General features: G+C 44.1%; 1 protein-coding gene across 4 annotated transcripts; it reads right to left on the bottom strand.

Annotated features, from left to right (window-relative positions):
- Positions 1-6,795: 6,795 nt before the first annotated feature.
- Positions 6,796-19,478, bottom strand: LOC128301005 (glutamate dehydrogenase, mitochondrial). Of its 4 annotated transcripts, none has more exons than XM_053037302.1 (7): positions 19,335-19,478; positions 18,557-19,021; positions 13,300-13,892; positions 13,060-13,221; positions 12,772-12,976; positions 11,999-12,046; positions 6,796-8,248 (listed from the first exon to the last, which is right to left on the bottom strand). In XM_053037302.1, the coding sequence occupies exons 2-7, from the start codon at positions 18,990-18,992 to the stop codon at positions 7,977-7,979; spliced, it is 1,716 nt and encodes a 571-aa protein (XP_052893262.1). In that variant the 5' UTR covers positions 18,993-19,021; positions 19,335-19,478; the 3' UTR covers positions 6,796-7,976. The 4 variants fall into 4 exon arrangements, with proteins under 4 accessions (XP_052893262.1, XP_052893253.1, XP_052893270.1 ...); XM_053037293.1 differs by lacking the exon at positions 11,999-12,046 and adding an exon at positions 10,235-10,279; XM_053037310.1 differs by lacking the exon at positions 11,999-12,046.
- Between the last annotated feature and the right edge of the window lie 749 nt (positions 19,479-20,227).

The raw sequence follows: 20,227 nt of genomic DNA, 5'->3' as shown, positions 1-20,227 counted from the left end.
GTTGTACTGGCAGTTAGTCGATATGAAATTTATTAAATGGGCGCGTGTCGCTACAGTGAAGTACAGACATATTGTAAGCTTATTGTTTTTTTTTCGCAAAAAAACGCAACTTTCTGATCCAATTGTTTCATATGTTCCGGTTTTTGTATATTCTGTAGGATTTAGTATATTTGGAAAATGAAACATGGCAAGCATAAATAAATGATTTCGCTAAACATAAAACACACGCCACTCTATGAATGATGAAGGAAAGAAAAATTAACTTTGAATTCTGTTCTCTCGCCAATGTCAACTGTTAAGAAGGTAGTACACTTTGGTTACCCAAAAAAACAGGTGATTTTTGGGAGTCGGGACTAACGGGTTCTAGTTGTTAACAGTTCCGTAGGAAGCCAGGACAGCGGAGAATGCCTCTAACATAGAAAATACACATTATCTATCCTTTCTCCTTCTATTGTAGGCCGTAAACCGGACGGTCTTTTTTCCCCGACGGTATACTTAACCAATCTGCAATACAATTATCTTAAAGATATCCTCATTTAGTGTGTTAAGGCTAACCAGAAGTCAATGTAATTTATTAAGAGATGTCATGTTTCATGGTATCATCCCTAACTAAAACATTTTACCGTCCTATACCCTGTGAATGTCGTTCTGTCTCGACCGTCGATCCGTGCAGACGTGTTTGATAGTACCTGCGACTTCAAATTCTTCATACCCGGATAAGTAGAACCACTCTTGTTTTATTACGTTGGTATTGGTGTTAGAAGGGGAATACGTTAGCGTTTACCGTTTGATTGGACACAAAGGATTGTTTGTTAGAGTCTGTTGTGAGACAAAGTGATCGATTGTTTGAGAGGGCGAAAGTGAGCGTCCAGAAATGCCTGGGCCTCCTGTCCCCGAGGGGAAACCCCCTTTTACGAACAAAAACGAAAGGCAAATACCGGCTTGGCTAGACACAAATGGATTAAACGGTGAAATGAAATTTCTAGTTTTGCAAGCAACAGAAAACAACGTGTTGCCGAAAAATCCATTTGTTATCGGAAAGAGTTTGACAAATTTTGCCGGAGAGCTTCCAATACCTGGAAGCAGATTTGACAACGGATCTAAGTTACTAATCAAAACACGCTCGATACAGCAGTTTAAAAAATTGCAAGAGCTAAACTGCCTAATTGATGGTACAAAAGTTAGCATTCTACCGCACAACTCGCTAAACTCTGTTTCGTGTGTTATCGTCGCCCCTGACCTCCGTGAGATTAACGTTGAAGATATTTTGACCGAACTTAAACCACAAAATGTCCAAGAAGTGAAACGTTTCACTAAAAAAGTATCAGGCGAATATGTTCCAACAAATGCTCTGTTGTTGAAAATTGAAGGCAGTAAAATCCCAGAATACATCCGTTTGGGTCCAATCCAGGTACGTGCTAGACCTTACTATCCAAGACCTATGATCTGTTTGAACTGTTGCCAATACGGCCACACCAAGATCAGATGCAAGTCTGAAACAATTTGTGGAAGTTGTGGACTTAGCGTACATGGTGATTGCACTAATGCGACTTGCTGCAAAAATTGCAAAGGCCAACACAACGCTTTTGATAGAAACTGCCCAGTCTACAAACAGGAAGAAGCAATAATAAAATACCGTGTAGATAACCAAATTTCCCACAAAGAAGCAAGTGAACTCGTAAAAAGCATGCACAGCGTACAAAACCGTTTGAGCTATGCCCAGGTTACAGATAATTCTTCTAACAACGACAAAGACACGATTATTGCCAATCTTACAAAAACCATAGAAAATTTAAACATGCAGATTAATAAAATGAATGTTACGATACAAAATATGAGCCAACAATTAGCTAAACAAGCCAGCATAATTGACAACTTTCAAACTGAAACTGACACAGAAGAAAACGACAAATCTGAAACGGAAATCATAGAAACGGAAACTGAACAAACAGCATCATCTACCGCTGGAAAACGCAAACGCGGCGTAAAATCCAGTTCAAATTCGTCAAGTGAAGATATTTCTCTCCGCACTAAGAAAACACACTCAAATGCCCCAGCTACTGTTCGCCAAACTTCCCCAGGTTCTTCCCCTGAAAGAGGTACAAACTCAAATACGAGACAAAGGAAAAAAAAACACTGAACTCAAACAATCGCATATATGATAAAGTTTAATCTTACACCCTCTCTCCCTATTTGACTCTCACGTATACCAATTCTCATAATTCGATCGTACAAATACTGCAAACATCAAAAAACCCACTTTTGCTCTATCCTGGAATATTAGAGGCCTAAAAACGAATATTGACAATCTACGTATTCTTTTATCAAAACATAATCCTGACATAATTGCATTGCAAGAAATACACAATCACAAACTTCCAAACAGCACTCCCTTTAACAATTACAACTGGCACTTCACTTTCTCTCCTTTTACATCTTGCCATAGCACCTGTATAGGTGTTCGTAAAAATATACCTTCCAAACCATTATCTCTTAATACACCTCTCACGGCAACAGCCATACAAATAGATTATCCGATAAACGCTTCAATTCTTTCTCTATATCTCCCACCAAATAAATACAATTCCGATGAATTGTTAGAACTTGTCCCTAACCTACTATCACAGGTTTCAACTTCTGTTATCATCTTGGGTGACCTAAACGCAAGCCATCTTAGCTGGGGCAACCCGCGAAATTACAGCTATGGTCAAACGCTACAGGCTATATTTTCCACTAGAAACTTACAACCTCTATTCAACTCCACTCCCACGAGATTTTGCTCATACAATGGGAAAGGTACAACTATTGATCATGGTGTTGTGCCATCTGCGCTACTCCAACACTTCACTTTAAAAATAGAAACAGATAGTTATGGCAGTGATCACTATCCGCTACTTATACAACAAAATTACCACATTCCCAACCCCACACCCGATCCTCGTTGGAAGTTCGAAGATGCTGACTGGGACCTTTTTCAATACCAAATATCCCGACAAATCCCAGCCGATAATCCTCCCGATGCATCACAATCTTGCCACATCATACTAAAAGCGGCTGAAGCTAGTATTCCACGCACAAAGGGGCTTTCGAATAAGCGAAACGTACCCTGGTGGAACAAGTCTGTGGGAAATGCTATAAAAAACCGCAGGAAAGCACTCCGACAGTTCCGAAAAGCGAGTAAAGACACAAACAACTTCTTTATTCCAGTGCTTGCCGAAAAATATCGTGAAGCAAACATACTTGCCAAAGAAATAATACGATCGGCCAAAGCTGATTGCTGGAAAAGATTTGTAGAAGATCTTAACCCGTCCATTTCCAGTAAGGAAATGTGGAAACGTGTAAATACTGTCAGTGGTAAAAAAAGATGCTCTCCTCATAACACCATTCTACAAAAAAGCTCTTCATTCCATTCCGATCCAAAAACAGTCGCAGAAATCTTTGCTGACCAATTCTATAACAATTCCGCCACCGCAAAATTCCCCTCCAACTTCATTAAACGCAAAATATCCACGGAAAGAAATCCTATCAATTTTCCCAACCTAAACCACCTGCCATACAATAAATCTTTCTCTATTCAAGAACTAAACTGGGCTTTGCAGAAATGCAAAGGCAAATCTGCAGGACCTGATAATATTGCATACCCACTACTACAACACCTGCCCCTAGATGGCAAATTAGCGCTGCTAAACATCTACAATAAAATTTGGAATGAAGGTATCATCCCTGATGATTGGAAGTTGGGACTCATCGTCCCAATTTTAAAACCCGATAATGATCCCTTAAATCCTGAAAGCTACCGTCCCATATCCCTACTAAATTGCATCGGAAAAATTCTCGAACGTATGGTAAATCGCCGACTGATTCAGGAATTGGAAGATCGTAGTCTTCTAAGCCTGGAACAACATGCTTTCCGTTGCGGACGAGGTACGGAAACGTACTTCGCTGCTTTGGAGGAGATACTTACAGCTGCAAAAAGGAATGACTTCGTGGCTGATTGTGCCGTCATAGACCTGGCGAAGGCCTTTGACCGCACATGGAGACACGCCATCCTGAAACAACTGAAAAGTTGGGGTTTCGGAGGTCGCCTAACGACTTACATTCAAAACTTTCTTACCAACAGGACCTTTAAAGTAAAAAACTCTAATACACTATCAGACTCTAGATCCCTTGAAAACGGGGTTCCACAGGGAGCCATACTCTCTCCAACTCTTTTCCTGATCAGTACCGAGTCACTTCTCCGGTCCATTCCCTCTCACACCAAAATCCTAATCTATGCAGACGATATAGTACTAATCACCTCCTCCCACTCACCCAAACTATCCAATCGAAATCTACAAAAGAGTATATACAGCATCCAAAATTGGTCTAAATCCACTGGATACGAAATATCACCTAACAAATGCAAAGCAATACGTTTTTTTCACTCCAATAATAAAAGAAATAAGTCACAACTGAAACTTACAATAGAAAAAGTGAACATTCCAACAGTCAAAAACACGAAAATTTTAGGAATCACTTTAGATTCTAAGCTCACATTCACCAAACATTGTACCATTCTAAAAAACACAGTTAAAAACAGAATCCTCTTGTTTAAAATGCTCGGATGTGGTCGGTTCCGTTCTTCCCGCACTATCCTTATTACCATCCTTAAAACATGGCTCTTACCTAAAATACTTTATGGTATCGAAATAATATCGCTTCAAAAAGAAACCTTCATTAAAAAATTAGCCCCGATTTACCACACCGCACTAAGATGTGCCACAGGTGCATTTATAACAAGCCCGATTGACTCACTCCTTTGTGAAAGCGGTCAGCTCCCATTTCAACACATTGTATCAAACAAACTAATCAACATAACTGGCAGAATATTAGAAAAAGATTTGAAAGCGGAATCTTTAATCCTTAGAACCAAACAGCACTTCTTCCAACAAACTGACCAACACATACCCGACATCATTAAACAAGTAAGATATGGACAAATATCATGGCTCGCTAAATCACCTGCAATAGATCTGGACCTCTACTACAACTGCCGAAATCACACTGAATCCTTTACCCGCCAATATTTCTATAAAATGATCAACAATAATTACAAATTTCACCATCAAATATATACCGACGGCTCAGTAAAAAATGAAAGCGCGAGCTGCGGTATTTTCTCAGCCACATGTAAATGCGCAATAAGACTCCCGAACAACACCTCAATCTTCTCTGCTGAAGCAATTGCCATCCTCATAGCTGCAGAAGAAGACACAAATCTTTCTAAACCTAACGTAATATTCACTGACAGTCTTAGCGTACTCAAAGCGTTAGAAAATGGTAGATCACGTAATCCACATATCCAAAGACTTGAAGACCTAAATACCCAAGCAAATATCACCTACTGTTGGATACCAAGTCACATTGGTATAAAAGGGAACGAAACTGCTGACCAATTAGCAAACAAAGCCCGTGAAGAAGCAAATAGTCAGAATACCGAAATATCAAAGCAAGATATGATAACCTGGGCCACTTCAACTATAAAAAATACCTGGTACAAATACTGGGACGTCCAACACCACAGACTACTAAGACTAACCAAATCAAACACTCACACTTGGGAAGATGTAAAATCCAATATAGATCAAAAAGTACTCACACGCCTACGCATAGGACATACAAACTTGACACATAGATACCGACTCTCCAAATCAGACCCTCCACTTTGTTGCTATTGCGGAGTAACAATCACCGTACCCCATATCTTAACTGAATGCTACGGCTACACCATTCAACGCAACAAATTTAATATATCTAACAACGTAGACTTCATTCTGTCCGATAACCCTATAAGCCAATCCAACCTGCTTAAATTCCTTAAAGCTACCGACCTTTACCACCAAATATAAAAAAAGACAATAACACGAGCCATCTACAAACAAGAGACGAATGTCGCCGCAAGTCGCAAAGTCTCTATAAACAGAAACAACAACAACAACCCTGTGAATGTATTGAGTGGGTGTATGGAATGGATAGCATGTGGTATAAGTGTACTTCTGCATGCCTTCTGTATATCTATATATACTACAAACAGAGCCTCGATGGTGACTCCAAACTCCAACTTACGCAGGGGCGACCAACCGATAGGTGAGTTCTGTTTGGAAATCGTCCAAAATTGCATCTATTTTTGGTCAAAAGTCTGGATCGGCAACACCATCGGCCAGCAGCTTGAGGTAACGTCTCTACCCAAAACACCTGTCGCGACGAACGAAGCTGGGACTATAAAAAACTTATTTAGTACTCACATACCCCTGTGAGACATGGACTTTATCCAAAACAGACGAAACCCTCTTAACCATGTTTGAGAGGAAGATACTCAGGATTTTTTAAACCCAGTCCCTAAAGTACTTTTAGGTCGTCCACATCGATAGAGGAGGCGTATTGGGCCCAAATTGATGAGAGAAGTGATGATGTTGATGCGTCCGTTAGAAAGACTTGCGAGATTGGATTGACAGAGGACGGCGCTTGACCGTGAGCGATTTAGAGGACTCCCGCGATAAACGAAGATCGCGGCTGTAGCGCCCGGTAAGTAAATTAGTAAGGGAGTGTAGGAGAACCGAACTTAGACCGAATTTCCTGGAAACGGAATATTGTCGTGAGCCTCTCCAAGCTATTATTGAAAACACGAATAAAATTACAGAGTATACCACCCCCTTAAGAGTTCATGCTAACGCAACGGTCGGATTGGAAGAGATGCAAATAATACACAAAATCACGGCTACACGTTGTATTTTTAGTTTATTTGTTCACTTTCGCTTTATTGAAAGTTGTACAGTTTTGCGTTGCGTCAGCTATTGGTACCGTTAAACGTTTTTTTTTTTGGGGATAAAGATTGCTCGCTATGCTTAGTTTGAGTGCTTGCCATTGGCGGCAGTATTTGTTCACCGGTCTTACAATTCCCAACCGGGGTACGCGGGCTAAATGTTTGCCTGTGTATGTAGATAGAATAGTGCGCGCGAAGTTGTAAAATTTACTTCGATAAGAACACAGTGGTAGAGTGTAGTGGTAGTAGTAGCAGTAGTACATCGGTATGCCCACACGGCAGCGCCCGGTGGTTACATTTGTTTATCTATTGGAAACCCTTTCCGGAGTCGTGTACCGCACAGCATAGCACGGGCGCATTGTTAGTTAAAATTTTACCACTACATCTAAACATACTGGTGTGCCGTGTTTGTTGAGTTGGGCCCGGGTTTCCGATCATTTTCCTGGCGTCACGGTCGACTCCGGCGAGCTGTCGGAGGGGGAGGGGAGGGCAGGAATGTATACATTTCGCGTTGTACAAATGGACGTCCCAGTACGAAACCGATCACGTGCGACAAACGTGTAGCACTACTACCGCAGGTATACCGTTGCATGGTCAAGTTGGAATGCATCGCACGATGTTGAGTGTAGTAAGTACATAAATGCAAACAAAACTTATCGAAGTGGTGCCGCAAAAGAAGAAGGCCCTCATCTGCGGGCAGATGTACATAATATTAAGCAAAAGCACCATGGGTCACCGACTTTTCTATCGAACATAAGATCTAAAATGGAATGTGTGAGAGATGCAACAGACGGCATCACGGTTTTGCTAATCGTTACTGGAATGTGTGGTAGGATTGTGTGGTGAGGGTCATCACTTGCATTGCGCATTCCGCATCGGCACGTCGATGAGGTAGGGAAGGAAACGGATCCTTAAATTTCTAATGCGTGAAATAACGTTCTGCTTAACTGAGTTCCTCCGTTTCGATCTGATAGCAGGCATATCTGCGTAGAATTAGATAGTCCGGGTAATTTTCGCATCACTCGCTGCTGCTGCTGCTAGCTGGCGCGGCTGTTGTTGTCTCAAATCGAATTGTTTCTGCATGGCTCACTGCTCTATGCGCTTCTATTTGCGTTGGTGGTCGATTCGAGCGTGGAGAGATGGCTCGGTCAGACATGCGGGGGAAGAGTGGCGCTTAGAAGGCGAGTCCGGCATCACGGTAGGTCTGGAAGATCTTCTCGATCGAGTTGACGTAGGCGGCGGAGCGCAGATCCAAGCCCAGATTGTACTTCATGGCCGTCTTCATGATGGCGCGCGCTGAACGCTCCATCGTATAATCCAAACCGGAGTGCACGATGTCCTTTTCCGAGGCACCCGAGATGCGCTTCTGGAATGCTTCCGAGGGCGTTACCGGGATCTTGCCACCGACGTTACCGAAACGACGTTCCAGCGAGGCCTGTACCGATTCTGTAGGGAAAGGAAGGACAGAAGAAACGAAACAAATCAAACAATCGGTTCCATGGACATATCCAAAACATGACGATCGATCGATCGCGAAATGTTGATCGGAGTGGGTGTGAGTGTGACTGAGGAAAGGGGAAGTTGCCATCAGACAAGTGTGTACATTCTAGAGCAGGAGAAGGTGCAATTAAAATTTCCGAATGGAAAATGAGCAGAGGAGACCCCACGTGATAGATGACTGTGAGAAAGATTGCATGCGAAACTTAACTTAAGTAACAACAAACAGAATAGGAATAGAACATTTCCCTTCTCAATTAACCTAACTTATGAATTAGTAACCAACGGGTACAGCATCTCCCATATTCTCACTTCTTCATGAACTGTTAGCATCAAGTACCCATGAGACGTAGACGTAAATGATAGACAATCAACGTGACGAGCGTGCGGTTAAACACTGTTGAAGAAAGAGACGAGGAACAACTCAAAGCATTTAAATCCCTGAAAATCACAAGAAAGAACATCGTCTGGGCGATAGAACGGCGGTAAAAAAATGATGGAGACAATTTTTAGGTGGAAGTAGTACTCGTATCGAGAAGTTTAACGATACGATAAGGTAAATTATCTAACCCATATTCATATTGTGAGAATTCCTACGCAATGTATAACCGGTATAACAATGTATAGCCATGCCTGCCATGCGACGGGGATGGGTGTTGGCACTAGTCCTTTGAGTGACATATTATTTAATAAATTTTAATAACCCGATTAAGGAACCAGTACCCCCTTCAAAAACCAAAATTATAATTTTCTGTGACTTAAAAAGTTTACTTCATCCTAAACTTTACCCAAAATTCTTGAGACGGACTCCAAGATTCAAACGCGTCTGTCGTGAAACTATGCTTTGATTTTGTTTTTTTTTTTGTTTAAAATTTAGAATTCTGCAAAGTATCATCCATTAAAAGTAACTATTTTCTTTAGTTTTGGAAATAATTTTTATGTCAATTTTTGTTTCTGAAACTCTAATATTTGTTGAAAAGTAAACCTTTTCATTCTAAAATAATGAATTTTAGGCCAACAGAGTATACTACCCCTTTAAGAGATTTATCAGTCAGAATAGAAAATAATTAACCCAAATTAATGTGTCTCCAAGTTATATAGTTATTTGTGAACTAAAGCTTTTTTCAAACCGCTCATTAAAAACCTTCTTTAAACATAATCTTAAGAAATTAAAAAAAAACACATGTATAGATCGCAAAGATCCGATAAAAACACTCTGGATGTGATTCGATGTTATGTTACACATCGAATAGAGGCATCAGGTAGGGATCAGGAATCATGGAGATCCAACAAAAAAAAAATATTGAAACACGTATTATAAGTGCTTCTGCTTTACATTTCGATACTATGCACAATTTACTTATGTGGCTCTAATTTACAACACAATTTTAATATTACTACCTTTTATCTAAAAACACACCAAATTTATCGCTTTCGATATGATAGCAATGCAGTGTAGAACAGAATAGAAGGAAAGTATAGAATACTTTATAAAAGAGCAAAAAACGCTATTAACAACAATAAATTACACTGAATTATTCTAAATAAGAACGAAGAACGCCTCAACATAAACACAGCATTACATTAAGGAAAGACACAACAGTTCCGTGACAAGTAAAGAATTCCATCATTCGAATGATAGCACACTTTGAAATTTGGAAAATATGTATACAAAACAACTATTTCGCCTGCTGCTGGGTTCGTGTGTTCGTGTGCACCATTTCATCTCATTCCGAAACGAACAGCGGGAAGAAGAAGGGAAGTTAAACACAAAAAGAGATTATTAACACAATCAAGAAAAAAGGAGCACCAGAAATAAACACGATAAAGTGAAACGAAACTTGCGGTGACGGGAAACAGTGGTAGTAGTGGTGGTGGTGGTTGTGGGTTTGCGAAACATTTGCTGTACAAGCTGGGAAATTTTGGATACTTTACTGTCTTCCGCGCCCATATACTTTTCGAGCGATTCCTGGACGGATGCTGGATGGATGAGATGGTGAGTAGAGTAGTAGTAGTAGTAGTAGTAGTAAAGGTTGCGCGCGCGGACGTGGGCGCACGCGATTTCACAAAAACGGGTTTGTAAGGAAACGAGAAAAAAGAGAAAGAGAAAAAGAATAGTAGAAAAACTAGATCAAAAATGTTCGCACGTAAAAAAAGGGGTTGGACGAAGAAGCTGGTGCGTAAAAGGAATTGTTCACTAATTTCCCCACCAAAGCAAAACAATCCTTTTTCGTTCCGACGAACAGCTGTGGCGGAGCAATATCGTAGCACTAAACGATCGTATGATCGATCGTGCGTTGTGAAAGCCGAAAATAAACACAGAGCACAGAGGCTCTTTTCATTGGTTCAGTAAAATATAAGTATATTAATTAATGTATGTATCTCCTCGCATTGCACACAGGGGCAAGTAATGCGATCTCGAGAGTATTTTAAATTATACCAGTGTAGAGGAAGTACACAAAACCGAAATGCCTTGTCTTACGAACACGTTGTTGAAAATGGGTAGGACTCAACACCCCCGTTTAACACACTATGAGGCAGAGATAGAGATAGAGAGCAACATTGTCCACGGGGACCAAACATTAAACACGCACAAGAACGTTGCCGCCCTCACGCCACGGATCGCGGAGGAGGGAGGGCCTATTAGAAGGCGAGACCGGCGTCGCGGTAGGTCTGGAAGATCTTTTCGATCGAGTTGATGTAAGCGGCGGAACGGAGATCCAGTCCGAGATTGTAGCGCATGGCGGTGGTCATGATGGCACGGGCCGAACGTTCCATCGTGTAGTCCAAGCCGGAGTGCACGATGTCCTTCTCCGAGGCACCCGAGATGCGTTTCTTGAACGATTCCGACGCTTCGATCGGAATCTTGCCGCCGACCGTACCGAACCGTGCCTCAAGCGATCTTTGCACCGATTCTGTACCATTACCGAAGTCAGCCAAAGGAATGCCAAGGAACCACGGAACCGTAAGAAGAAAAAAGGGAGAAAAGCACCAGTCAATCAAACGATATGTCACGAGTGGCGGTACGGGTTGTTCCGCTATTGATGCAACATTCACGCCAAAACAAACCAAGCCGGCAAAACACACACATTTGGCCGATGGAAAAGGGGGTTAATTTAAAACGTTCAACACGACAAACCATGCATCAAACTGCGTTAGTTATGCTGCATTTGTTCATGCGTTCTTATACGAGTGCGTGCAAAAACAACCTCGTTTGTTGAGAGGAAATTCAATAGTTACGATCATTAGTCATTCGAACCGGGAGCACACTTTAGAAAACCACGCAAATTGATTAGGAGCGAATTTTGAGCGGACAGCACAGAACAAGGGATGGTGACGCATCAGAACGAGGACGCGGAAATAAGTCGAGTACGAGGGGGAGAAAAAACCTGATTACACCACTGGAACAAATGTTAGACTCTGTTGTAGCAGCACACCAATTTCGAGGGCGATTGGTTTGGTAGGACGAGATGGTAGCATTTTTTTGTGGAGCGAACCAATTACACCGGACAAACCCGCTTAAAGTAAGGGGACAAACCATGCCAAAAATTTTGCACGGAGCCAAATTACACAGAGGTGGGGGAGGTACGATGTAGGTATACAATATGCCAATTACAAAAAGTAAACAAAAAAACACAGATATCGGTACTGAAAACAAGCACAAAGAGAGACCACCGTAACTGTTTTGGGATACTTTACTCTCTTCGTCGCTAAATACGAATCGTTCCAACGATTGCTGAATGGAGGCTGCATCAAATAATATGGCCGTCACAACAAAATAGATTATAGAACATAGAAGAAAGAAAAAAGGAAAGAAAAACGATAAAATCAAGAGAAAGAAACGAAAGTGCAGGGACAAACAAAGTGCACAGCATTAGAAAAAGATCTAAGTTGAATCGAGAAAGGCAGCGACACACAGCAGGGCAAGACATGCAGGCGCATGGAACGCGTTTGTTTTAGGGCTGTTTAAATTTCGTATCGCACTCTGCTACCAGCAGTTTGTCACGGGTTGATGGGGTTATCGCACCACATCCCGTGTCTGCTGGTGTAACTAAATCGCTGAACATGCTCTACGGTCCGATTGGTTTTTTTTTCTTCTCCCGATTGGTAGATGTTAACGAGGCGTAAATGTTTGGTGCGGCGAAAGCTGCATTCTAATGCCAATTGCTGTTAGGTGCTTTGGGATGACGCTGGGTTAAAAACCGTTTGACCCAACAGTAACAACGGTGTGGCAACTTGCTGAACCAATTGTTTTCGACTAGAAGCAACATTGCGTAAAGAGCGAAACACCTTCGGGTTTTTTTGATCATTTGTTCGGTGTTTGTAATGATTAGTGCGTGCCTGCTGTCGATCTACATGTTGATTTTGCTCGATGAACGCTGCACGGACCATCGTCCGGCGGTGGTGCGGTGCAAAAGCAAGCGGTTCTAGTGCATTTCAACGATCATCAGAGCATGCAGGGACAAACTTACCGAGCAGATGGTAGTTCGATTCACGCTCGTACTTGAACGTCAGACGACCGTAAGAGACGTGGTTCAGGTTCTTGAGCCATTCGAAGAACGACACCGTCACACCACCAGCGTTGATGTACAGATCCGGAATCACGAGGATGTTGCGATCGATCAGGATCTTGTCGGCGGCAGGCGTGGTCGGTCCGTTGGCAGCTTCAGCAATGATCTGCGGGTGTCGCATGGACAAAAGAAAGGGCCGTGTTAGGTATTCCATGCTGCCAAAGTCATATCTGCTCCTTGTTTTGTTACCTTGGCATTAATTCGTCCAGCATTGTCAGCAGTGATCACCTTCTCGACGGCAGCCGGAATGAAGATATCGCACTGTTCGTACATCAGGTTTTCGCCCTCGTACGGCTGAGCACCAGGGTAGCCAACGATCGTGCCCTTTTCATTCTTGTAATCTTCCAGCGCCTGCAAAACATTCACAAGAATTAAATAGCTTTTGAATAAGGTACTCTTTAGGACTTCTCCTTAGCCACCGACACTGACCTTGGGATCGATACCTTGCGGGTTGAAGATCGATCCGTCGTGCTCAATGACACCGATGCAGGTGGCTCCGGCACGCGTCAGATAACGGCACGAGTGCAGACCGACATTACCAAAGCCCTGGACGATGAACGTCTTGCCGCCCCAGCCGGGGGTCGTACCGATCTGAGCCATGTAGTTCGCTTCCTTGATGAAGTTGTCCAGTCCGTGGAACACACCACGACCCGTAGCGGATACACGTCCGTGAATACCGCCCTGATTGATCGGTTTGCCGGTAACGCAGGCGTGCGCGTTAATGTCCAGGTGACCGATGGTCTTGGCGTACGTATCGGCAATCCACGACATCTCACGCTCACCCGTTCCCATGTCCGGGGCCGGCACATCGATGCCCGGGCCAATGAAACCCTTCTTCGACAGTTCCAGCGCGAAACGGCGGGTAATCTTCTCCAGCTCATGCTCGGAGTACTTACGTGGATCGATCTTGACGCCGGCCTTTGCGCCACCGAACGGTACATCGACACAGGCGCACTTGAACGTCATCAGCGCGGACAGGGCTTTCACTTCATCGCGTGATACGTCCAGCGAGAAACGAATACCTGTGCAGAGAGATAAAATGATTATCAGATTTTGTGGCATTGCAAGATGATAGTACTCTCAGCAACATAATCCTGGGAATCGCGCGCTACAAATAGCAACAGAAGATGTCCCATTCAAGGTCACAATCGTATCAGACGAACCGTATAGATAAGATATTCAAAAGAACACCACGAGGTACATTTGTTTTCGTTGTATTTCCGATGGTTCCTCATCTTGCGCGCGAACGAGAGCGCTTATCAACAAGGTAAAGCTAGGTTTTTGGTCTGTTGCGTCGCATACTAATTCGAACATTGACGCAAAAGCCCTACTTCAAATGTTAATGGAAAAAATGCACGAATTGATGAACATATTCCTTCGTATCAAAAGCAACAACATTAACCTCTTCCTTGGGGCAATAGCAATATATTCGGGAAAGGCCATCAACACGACTTGGCAACAATCGAAAAATCTTCCAAACCGGCACCCCTATGCTGGTGGAACAATCGTTAAGCTTCAACGCCGCACGATCACGAAACCGGTTTCGAATGTTTAGAACGGATGGAGACAGAAAGTCGCTCTAGCAATGCTTCTCGCCACACCAACGAGGAAGAGACGATGTTGCCCATTCTTCCGCCGCACAGAGAGATATTAGTCACCGCCGGCGAACACGAAACCTTCTGCTAACACACACGTACACAGCGTGGGGCGCAGGATCGTCTCACCGTTCTCATGGTTTTTGTTTTGATCCAACCGATCCTATGCGCGTATGCTATGCTCTCCGGATTTTTTTTTCCTACCGAACCTAACTTTACCGAGAAGCTGGTGTCGGAATTGGACCGCGTGCGAGCTAAATTTAGGTGGTTCTATCATCCGACTATGCAAATGCAGCAACAACACAAACACCGCAGACAAACAAGTGTCGTGTCCGGGGTGCGATGATCGAAAATCTAGGAGGCCTTTAAATTGTTATGTGTCGTTATGTAACATCATAGCAACCCGTCCTGTAACGTGCAAAATGATCCCATTGCCGTGTGTAGAGTAGGAAGTTGGGTGCTCGGTCTCGGTGGTATGTGCGGCTGGGTTTACAACAATTTAAATTATTTACCAATTCCATCGCCCCGTCCGCGCTAATCGATCGTACGCTATTTGCCGTCAACATGTGCAACAATGTGTTGGCAGGTTGGGTCTAATTGGGCAGGGAAAATTTTAAATGTACTTTTTCACACAGCATGTGATATCACAAAAGAGGCACTTTATGATAGTAGCATGAAAATTGTTACCAGGGCAAGCAAATGGCGCTAATGATATCGAGCAACCTTCAAAGATGACGGCAAATGCACACTCTCGTCGCGTTGGCGTTTCATTTATTTATTTACTGATTTGCATACGCCATTCGATTCTACCGGTTCCGATGCGACGACAGGTTCAATTTCAAGCAATGTCGCTGTTCTAATGTGTATGCTAATGAAATCATAAATTGACAAAAGTAGCCCCACGTAAACAACAACATGCGCCACGAGCTAAACAAATAGCAAATGAAACATCTACTACCTACTGCTCATTGCTGCTACTGTCTGCTCCGCAGAGAATAAGGATTAAATTCCGCAAATTACTTCCACCGTTCGCTATTTATAGTCCTGTTTTTCTAATATCCGCGACAGGTGCGCAAAATGTCACATAGTTCACAACATCAACAAAACATAGTAGGTGTGAACGTAGTGTGCGTAAATGTAAAAACAAAAACAGGCCGTGAAGAGCGAATTGCGGGTTTGATTCTAAAGCAGTGTTTCTAGGTGCGAAAAAGGCTTAAGTTGGTCATGTCGGCACAGGTATTGAAGTTTGCGATCTAGCTTAACCACTAATTAAGTTTGAGAATTTGGTGGTAATTAGACCGTTAGGGCGGTTTTTAGTTTTGGTTGCCGCTAAACAGCCACGCGACCGTCTAGTAACAACACTTCGCTGCTCAGAGTAGGTTGGTAACAGCGCACATTTACTTGTTACCGGCATTCTGAGCGAGAAGCGAACATCCAGCGCTAAAAAAATATCGTATCGCTCGCATGTTTTACGTAACATTCCCTCAACGATGCCTCGTGACATCGTGACACAATCAACGTAAGAAGCAAATAAACAGAAAGAATCTACTCCGCGGGCCATTGGCGGCAAGCAAATTGTGAGCAACGTCGGCATGAATGCACCACACCATCGCCTTTGTAGAAGCCTCGAGGGGTTGCACGGAGTTGCAGGTTCCAAAACCTCCGGGTACGCTAGAATTGTGCTGCAATATTTTTAACCTGTGAATCGATTTCTGTTCGACAATGACGTAAACGATGGGGAGACACACCCCCTGAGAGCAGCAGCAGGAGGACACGGTTTTCTGCAACGTGCACAGCGCACCAGGGGAATTTAGATTGGAAAAACATTGCATCGCATCAATACTCAAAACCACCGCGTGGGATTTAGGAGATAAGTACCACTTAACCCCCGCAAACACGCAAAAGAGTGGCCTGCCCAAGGTTTAGAGACACATGTTGACACTTTGTATCTGTTTGGCACCGCACGATGATCGGTTCGCATGCATCACATGGAGCTCGGCTTTCTGCTTCTGCTTTTTTGCAACAGTGTTTCCCTTGGCTACCGTTATCAGCAGCGCGACTCGCACTAAACATTAGTTACGACATTAGAATCGCGCGCAATCCTGCTTGGCCGCACCACCAATCCCATCCCCGGACCCTATCGGTAGTGTTTCATTTTTCTTGACACCCTTCCCGTCAAGACCCCCTGATAGGGCTTATCAACGGGTATGTGTGTGTGTGTGAGAGGCATACATCGGTGACCTTGCTTTGGAGGGTATGATCGCTCAGTTCCAGTGGATAGTAAAGTGCTCCTATTATTTGCGCCCGGCGATGCGTACGGTACGATTAGCTGTAGATGATAATCGCACCGGACAAGGCACCGTTTAACAACTAGAACGACCACTCTCTACGCTCCCCTTCACTCCAGTTGATTCACGAGAGGTTGACGATCGAATGTCTCAAGCATGGCCCGACCTTTTCCCGGAATCTTACCGCTATGACAACAGCGAACGCGGGGTTCGTTTTCATCTCCCCTTCGGCTTGAAGTGAAAGTGTGTAATGGAATTCCGCTCAAGTGGCTGTGCACTTTGAGTGCGCTCCGTCCATCAACGTTCGCTTTGACTGCATGAACGGTGCATCGTAACCGCCGTAACAACGGTTATGGGGCAGCATCCCGAGAGGGGAACCACGTGCTTGCTTGACAACATGTCGCACACATGTTTGTTCTATGCTTCTTTTCCGCGCAATAAAGTAATGGCTGGTTGGTGCTTGTTTGTTGGCGATTTTGCTTTGTTATGCTTTCTGCATTGTAAACATACCAGTACCGGAATTTGGCATATGCAAGGGGTTGCTGTTTTTGTTCTCTATTGCAACATAAATGAAATAGCGATATCATTCCAAGCAGGATTGGACCAATTGTTCGAAATATTCTCGTTCAAGTGTCGTGACAAATCCAAGACTTTCATGTCGCTGGGCCGAGCCAATTAGAATGGATACTGTCTCTTGATTGATTCACACAGTGCTAGCAATTGTATGCAACCGATACCTCACTGGGACCAGTTTCCGTGTCCTCATGTGAGAATGTGTACTCGGTGACACACTACACTGTGTAATCTAATCTTTATTACCCACCAGGTCCACGTTGCTATTAAAACCCAAAATGAAAACCTTTAGTTAGCATTACATAGAGATACTCAATAAAGGAATAAAATTGGCCCACCAGAAGAAGGTGTGCAAACACACACACATATAACCATTACAATTAGTAAACGTTTCCAATCGGATGTTAAAATGGCTCCATCGATAGACAACAGTCCGCTTGTCTATTATTCGGCCACCACCCGAATGATAATGGACATTGCAGCATGAACGGAGATCTATTATTTGTCTCTCACTTATCTCCTCTTTAACGCCTCGCTTGACAACCGTACTACGGGCTCGAAGGACGAGATGATACGGCGACGTTTGTTGTTTAATGCGTTATTTTATCAGCGGAGTGTCTTGAAAGTGGAGCCCCCCTTTTTTGCCGGATCACGTGAGGTCATGAAAGTGTGACCAACACTTGAAGCACAAACTTTCCATCGTAAGATGCGTGATGCAAGTGTTACCATACTTCCGACAAGAATTTCAACATAATTTCCATTTGCATCGACAGCAACCGCCTTATCACGCTTGACCGTTGGTAGGCACTCGGTTCATGGTTTCCACTTGCAGCGATAAAAGGCATTCTAAATGGGTTGTCCTTCTTTTCTCTGCGTGTGTCTTGAACGAACAAAGTCGTAGGCGTACACATTAATCATTCAATGGCCCCGGGAGCTGTTTGGGGGCGGCACACAAAATATCGACAAAAATGTGAAAAGCAGGAATAAGAACAAACGGAAGAGAAAAGTGCGGAAGAAGCAGACGGCTCGACTTCTTGTTCCTGTTTTCCTTTCTCCGAATAACGATTTTCCACCCAAAATTCACTCCTGCGCTACGACCGTGGTGTGGTACGGCAAACGCATTGCACGACGCGACCGTACGCTTGTTACGTAATCGACACACACTCACTTTCAGTGGTACGATTTTCATTTTCAACCCATCGTCATCACCACCAGCCCAACAGTACTTACCGCCCTTGGTCGGAGTACGGTGGGTGCAGTGCTGGGCACGGTAGCCGGTGATCATCTCGTAGTCGCCGGAATCGCGCCGCAGTGGGAATGCAATCTCGATGATATGATCGCACGGCTGCATCAGCATCAGAATACCCTTCACCTTCTTCTTCTTCTCGTCCATGGAGGCGCGGCCCTTCATGTCCTCGACCAGCTTGTCCTCGCAGATCTGGCAGGCCCGGTGGAAGAAGTACTCGACCATGTCGAAGAAGCGCGGGTTGGCCGCGGTCGACACATCCTTCAGGCGCTCCGGGATCTGGTGCTCGGCATACGTGCGCTTCGGTTGCTGCTGGTTCATCGCGACCATCGGCTGCTGGACGGCGGCAACAGCCTTCACCAGCGTGGCCACCTCCTGCTTGATGGTGGCATTCTTAGCGATCGTCTTCAGGTGATACATGTTGCTGCTGGTTAAGACCTTTCACTTGGCTGCATCCGTAGAATCCCCGGAAAATGTGCAACGAGTTATAAATAAAAGAAAAAAAAAACACATACAAAATTAGATGGGAAAGGCCGTAAAAGCACCACCTTTAGCGCGTTCCACTTGTCGAAATTATATCCTAAAAAACCACCAACACATGCTCGGAACGCGAAAATCACGCCATCAATCTTCAGCGAAGCTCTACTCTTCAGACAATCCGCAATTTCATACAATGCAATGTGGCACTTCTATTCTACATGCAAATAAAATACTTAGTGTATTGAGTGAAACATTGTTATCCAAATATTCCCAAATACGCACCGAAAAATAGATAGAAAACTTCGAACAAAAACCCCACACACACACACGCGCGCGCACACACGCTGAACTACCCGGAGGACTACGGGAGAACGAAGAACCGCACAGACCGCGTTCCTTCTTCACGGTTTGCGTTGGAATACGACGACGGTGACGGCCCAGCGAAGCACACGGCTCGAAATCCGGGTACTGGTGTGGCGTTTCGCTTTGACAAGCGCATTTGCTGCCTAGTGCGCACACACTCTCCTTCGCTCGAGCCGCCTCGCACACAAGCGCTCGTGCACGCACACGTGGAACGGTGCGGCACACGACGTACAATACTCACCTCAAAGCTTCTTGCAACGATGAACGGTGAAATCACGCACTGCCCGCGAAGCACCAACGGGACGGATTGACCGTGCGAGAGCGTTTTCTGCGAAATTTATGTTCCCTCCCGTTGACGATGGTGAGCGTGTTGATATGATTGTTCCCACCGCGCCGCACCTAACGCATGTCCTTTTCCATTCGACCACCCACCCACACGTGGAGTGTGTTTGGGATGCGTGAAATGGGGATGGTCGCCTGTGTGTGTGTGTACGTGAGATCGATTGGGGGGATTTCTATTTTTCGATACTGCCGGTTTCGGTAATGACGTCACGCACCGGGGAAAATGATCATTGGCATTGGATGAGCGAGCAACGAACCCCGGTGTAGAAAAAGAAGCAAAACAAACACCGTAAACAACACGCACACAGAGGCGCGCGTCTGCACTGTTGACATTTGACAGCCACATGTACAGGGTGTGCAAGAGGACGTGGTCTCGTGCCATTGCTGGACGTCAATATCTTTTTTTTTAAATTTAATACGAACTGTTCCATACTTTGGCGAGTAAATGCGGAGCGATACATTCAAAGTTT

The sequence above is a fragment of the Anopheles moucheti genome, chromosome 2 (genome assembly GCF_943734755.1).
Source record: "Anopheles moucheti chromosome 2, idAnoMoucSN_F20_07, whole genome shotgun sequence".
Classification (NCBI taxonomy): domain Eukaryota; kingdom Metazoa; phylum Arthropoda; class Insecta; order Diptera; family Culicidae; genus Anopheles; species Anopheles moucheti.
This window is presented reverse-complemented; position numbering and strand designations above follow the sequence as displayed.

What these genes read in the sequence shown, in the direction of transcription:
- LOC128301005 (XM_053037302.1), bottom strand. Translation starts at nt 18,992, where the DNA reads ATGTATCACCTGAAGACGATCGCTAAGAATGCCACCATCAAGCAGGAG. An exon ending in CTGGACGAATTAATGCCAAG is followed by an intron (nt 12,977 to 13,059) that starts GTAACAAAACAA and finishes CGACACCCGCAG; the next exon opens with ATCATTGCTGAAGCTGCCAA. An exon ending in ATCGAACTACCATCTGCTCG is followed by an intron (nt 12,047 to 12,771) that starts GTAAGTTTGTCC and finishes TATTTGATGCAG; the next exon opens with CCTCCATTCAGCAATCGTTG.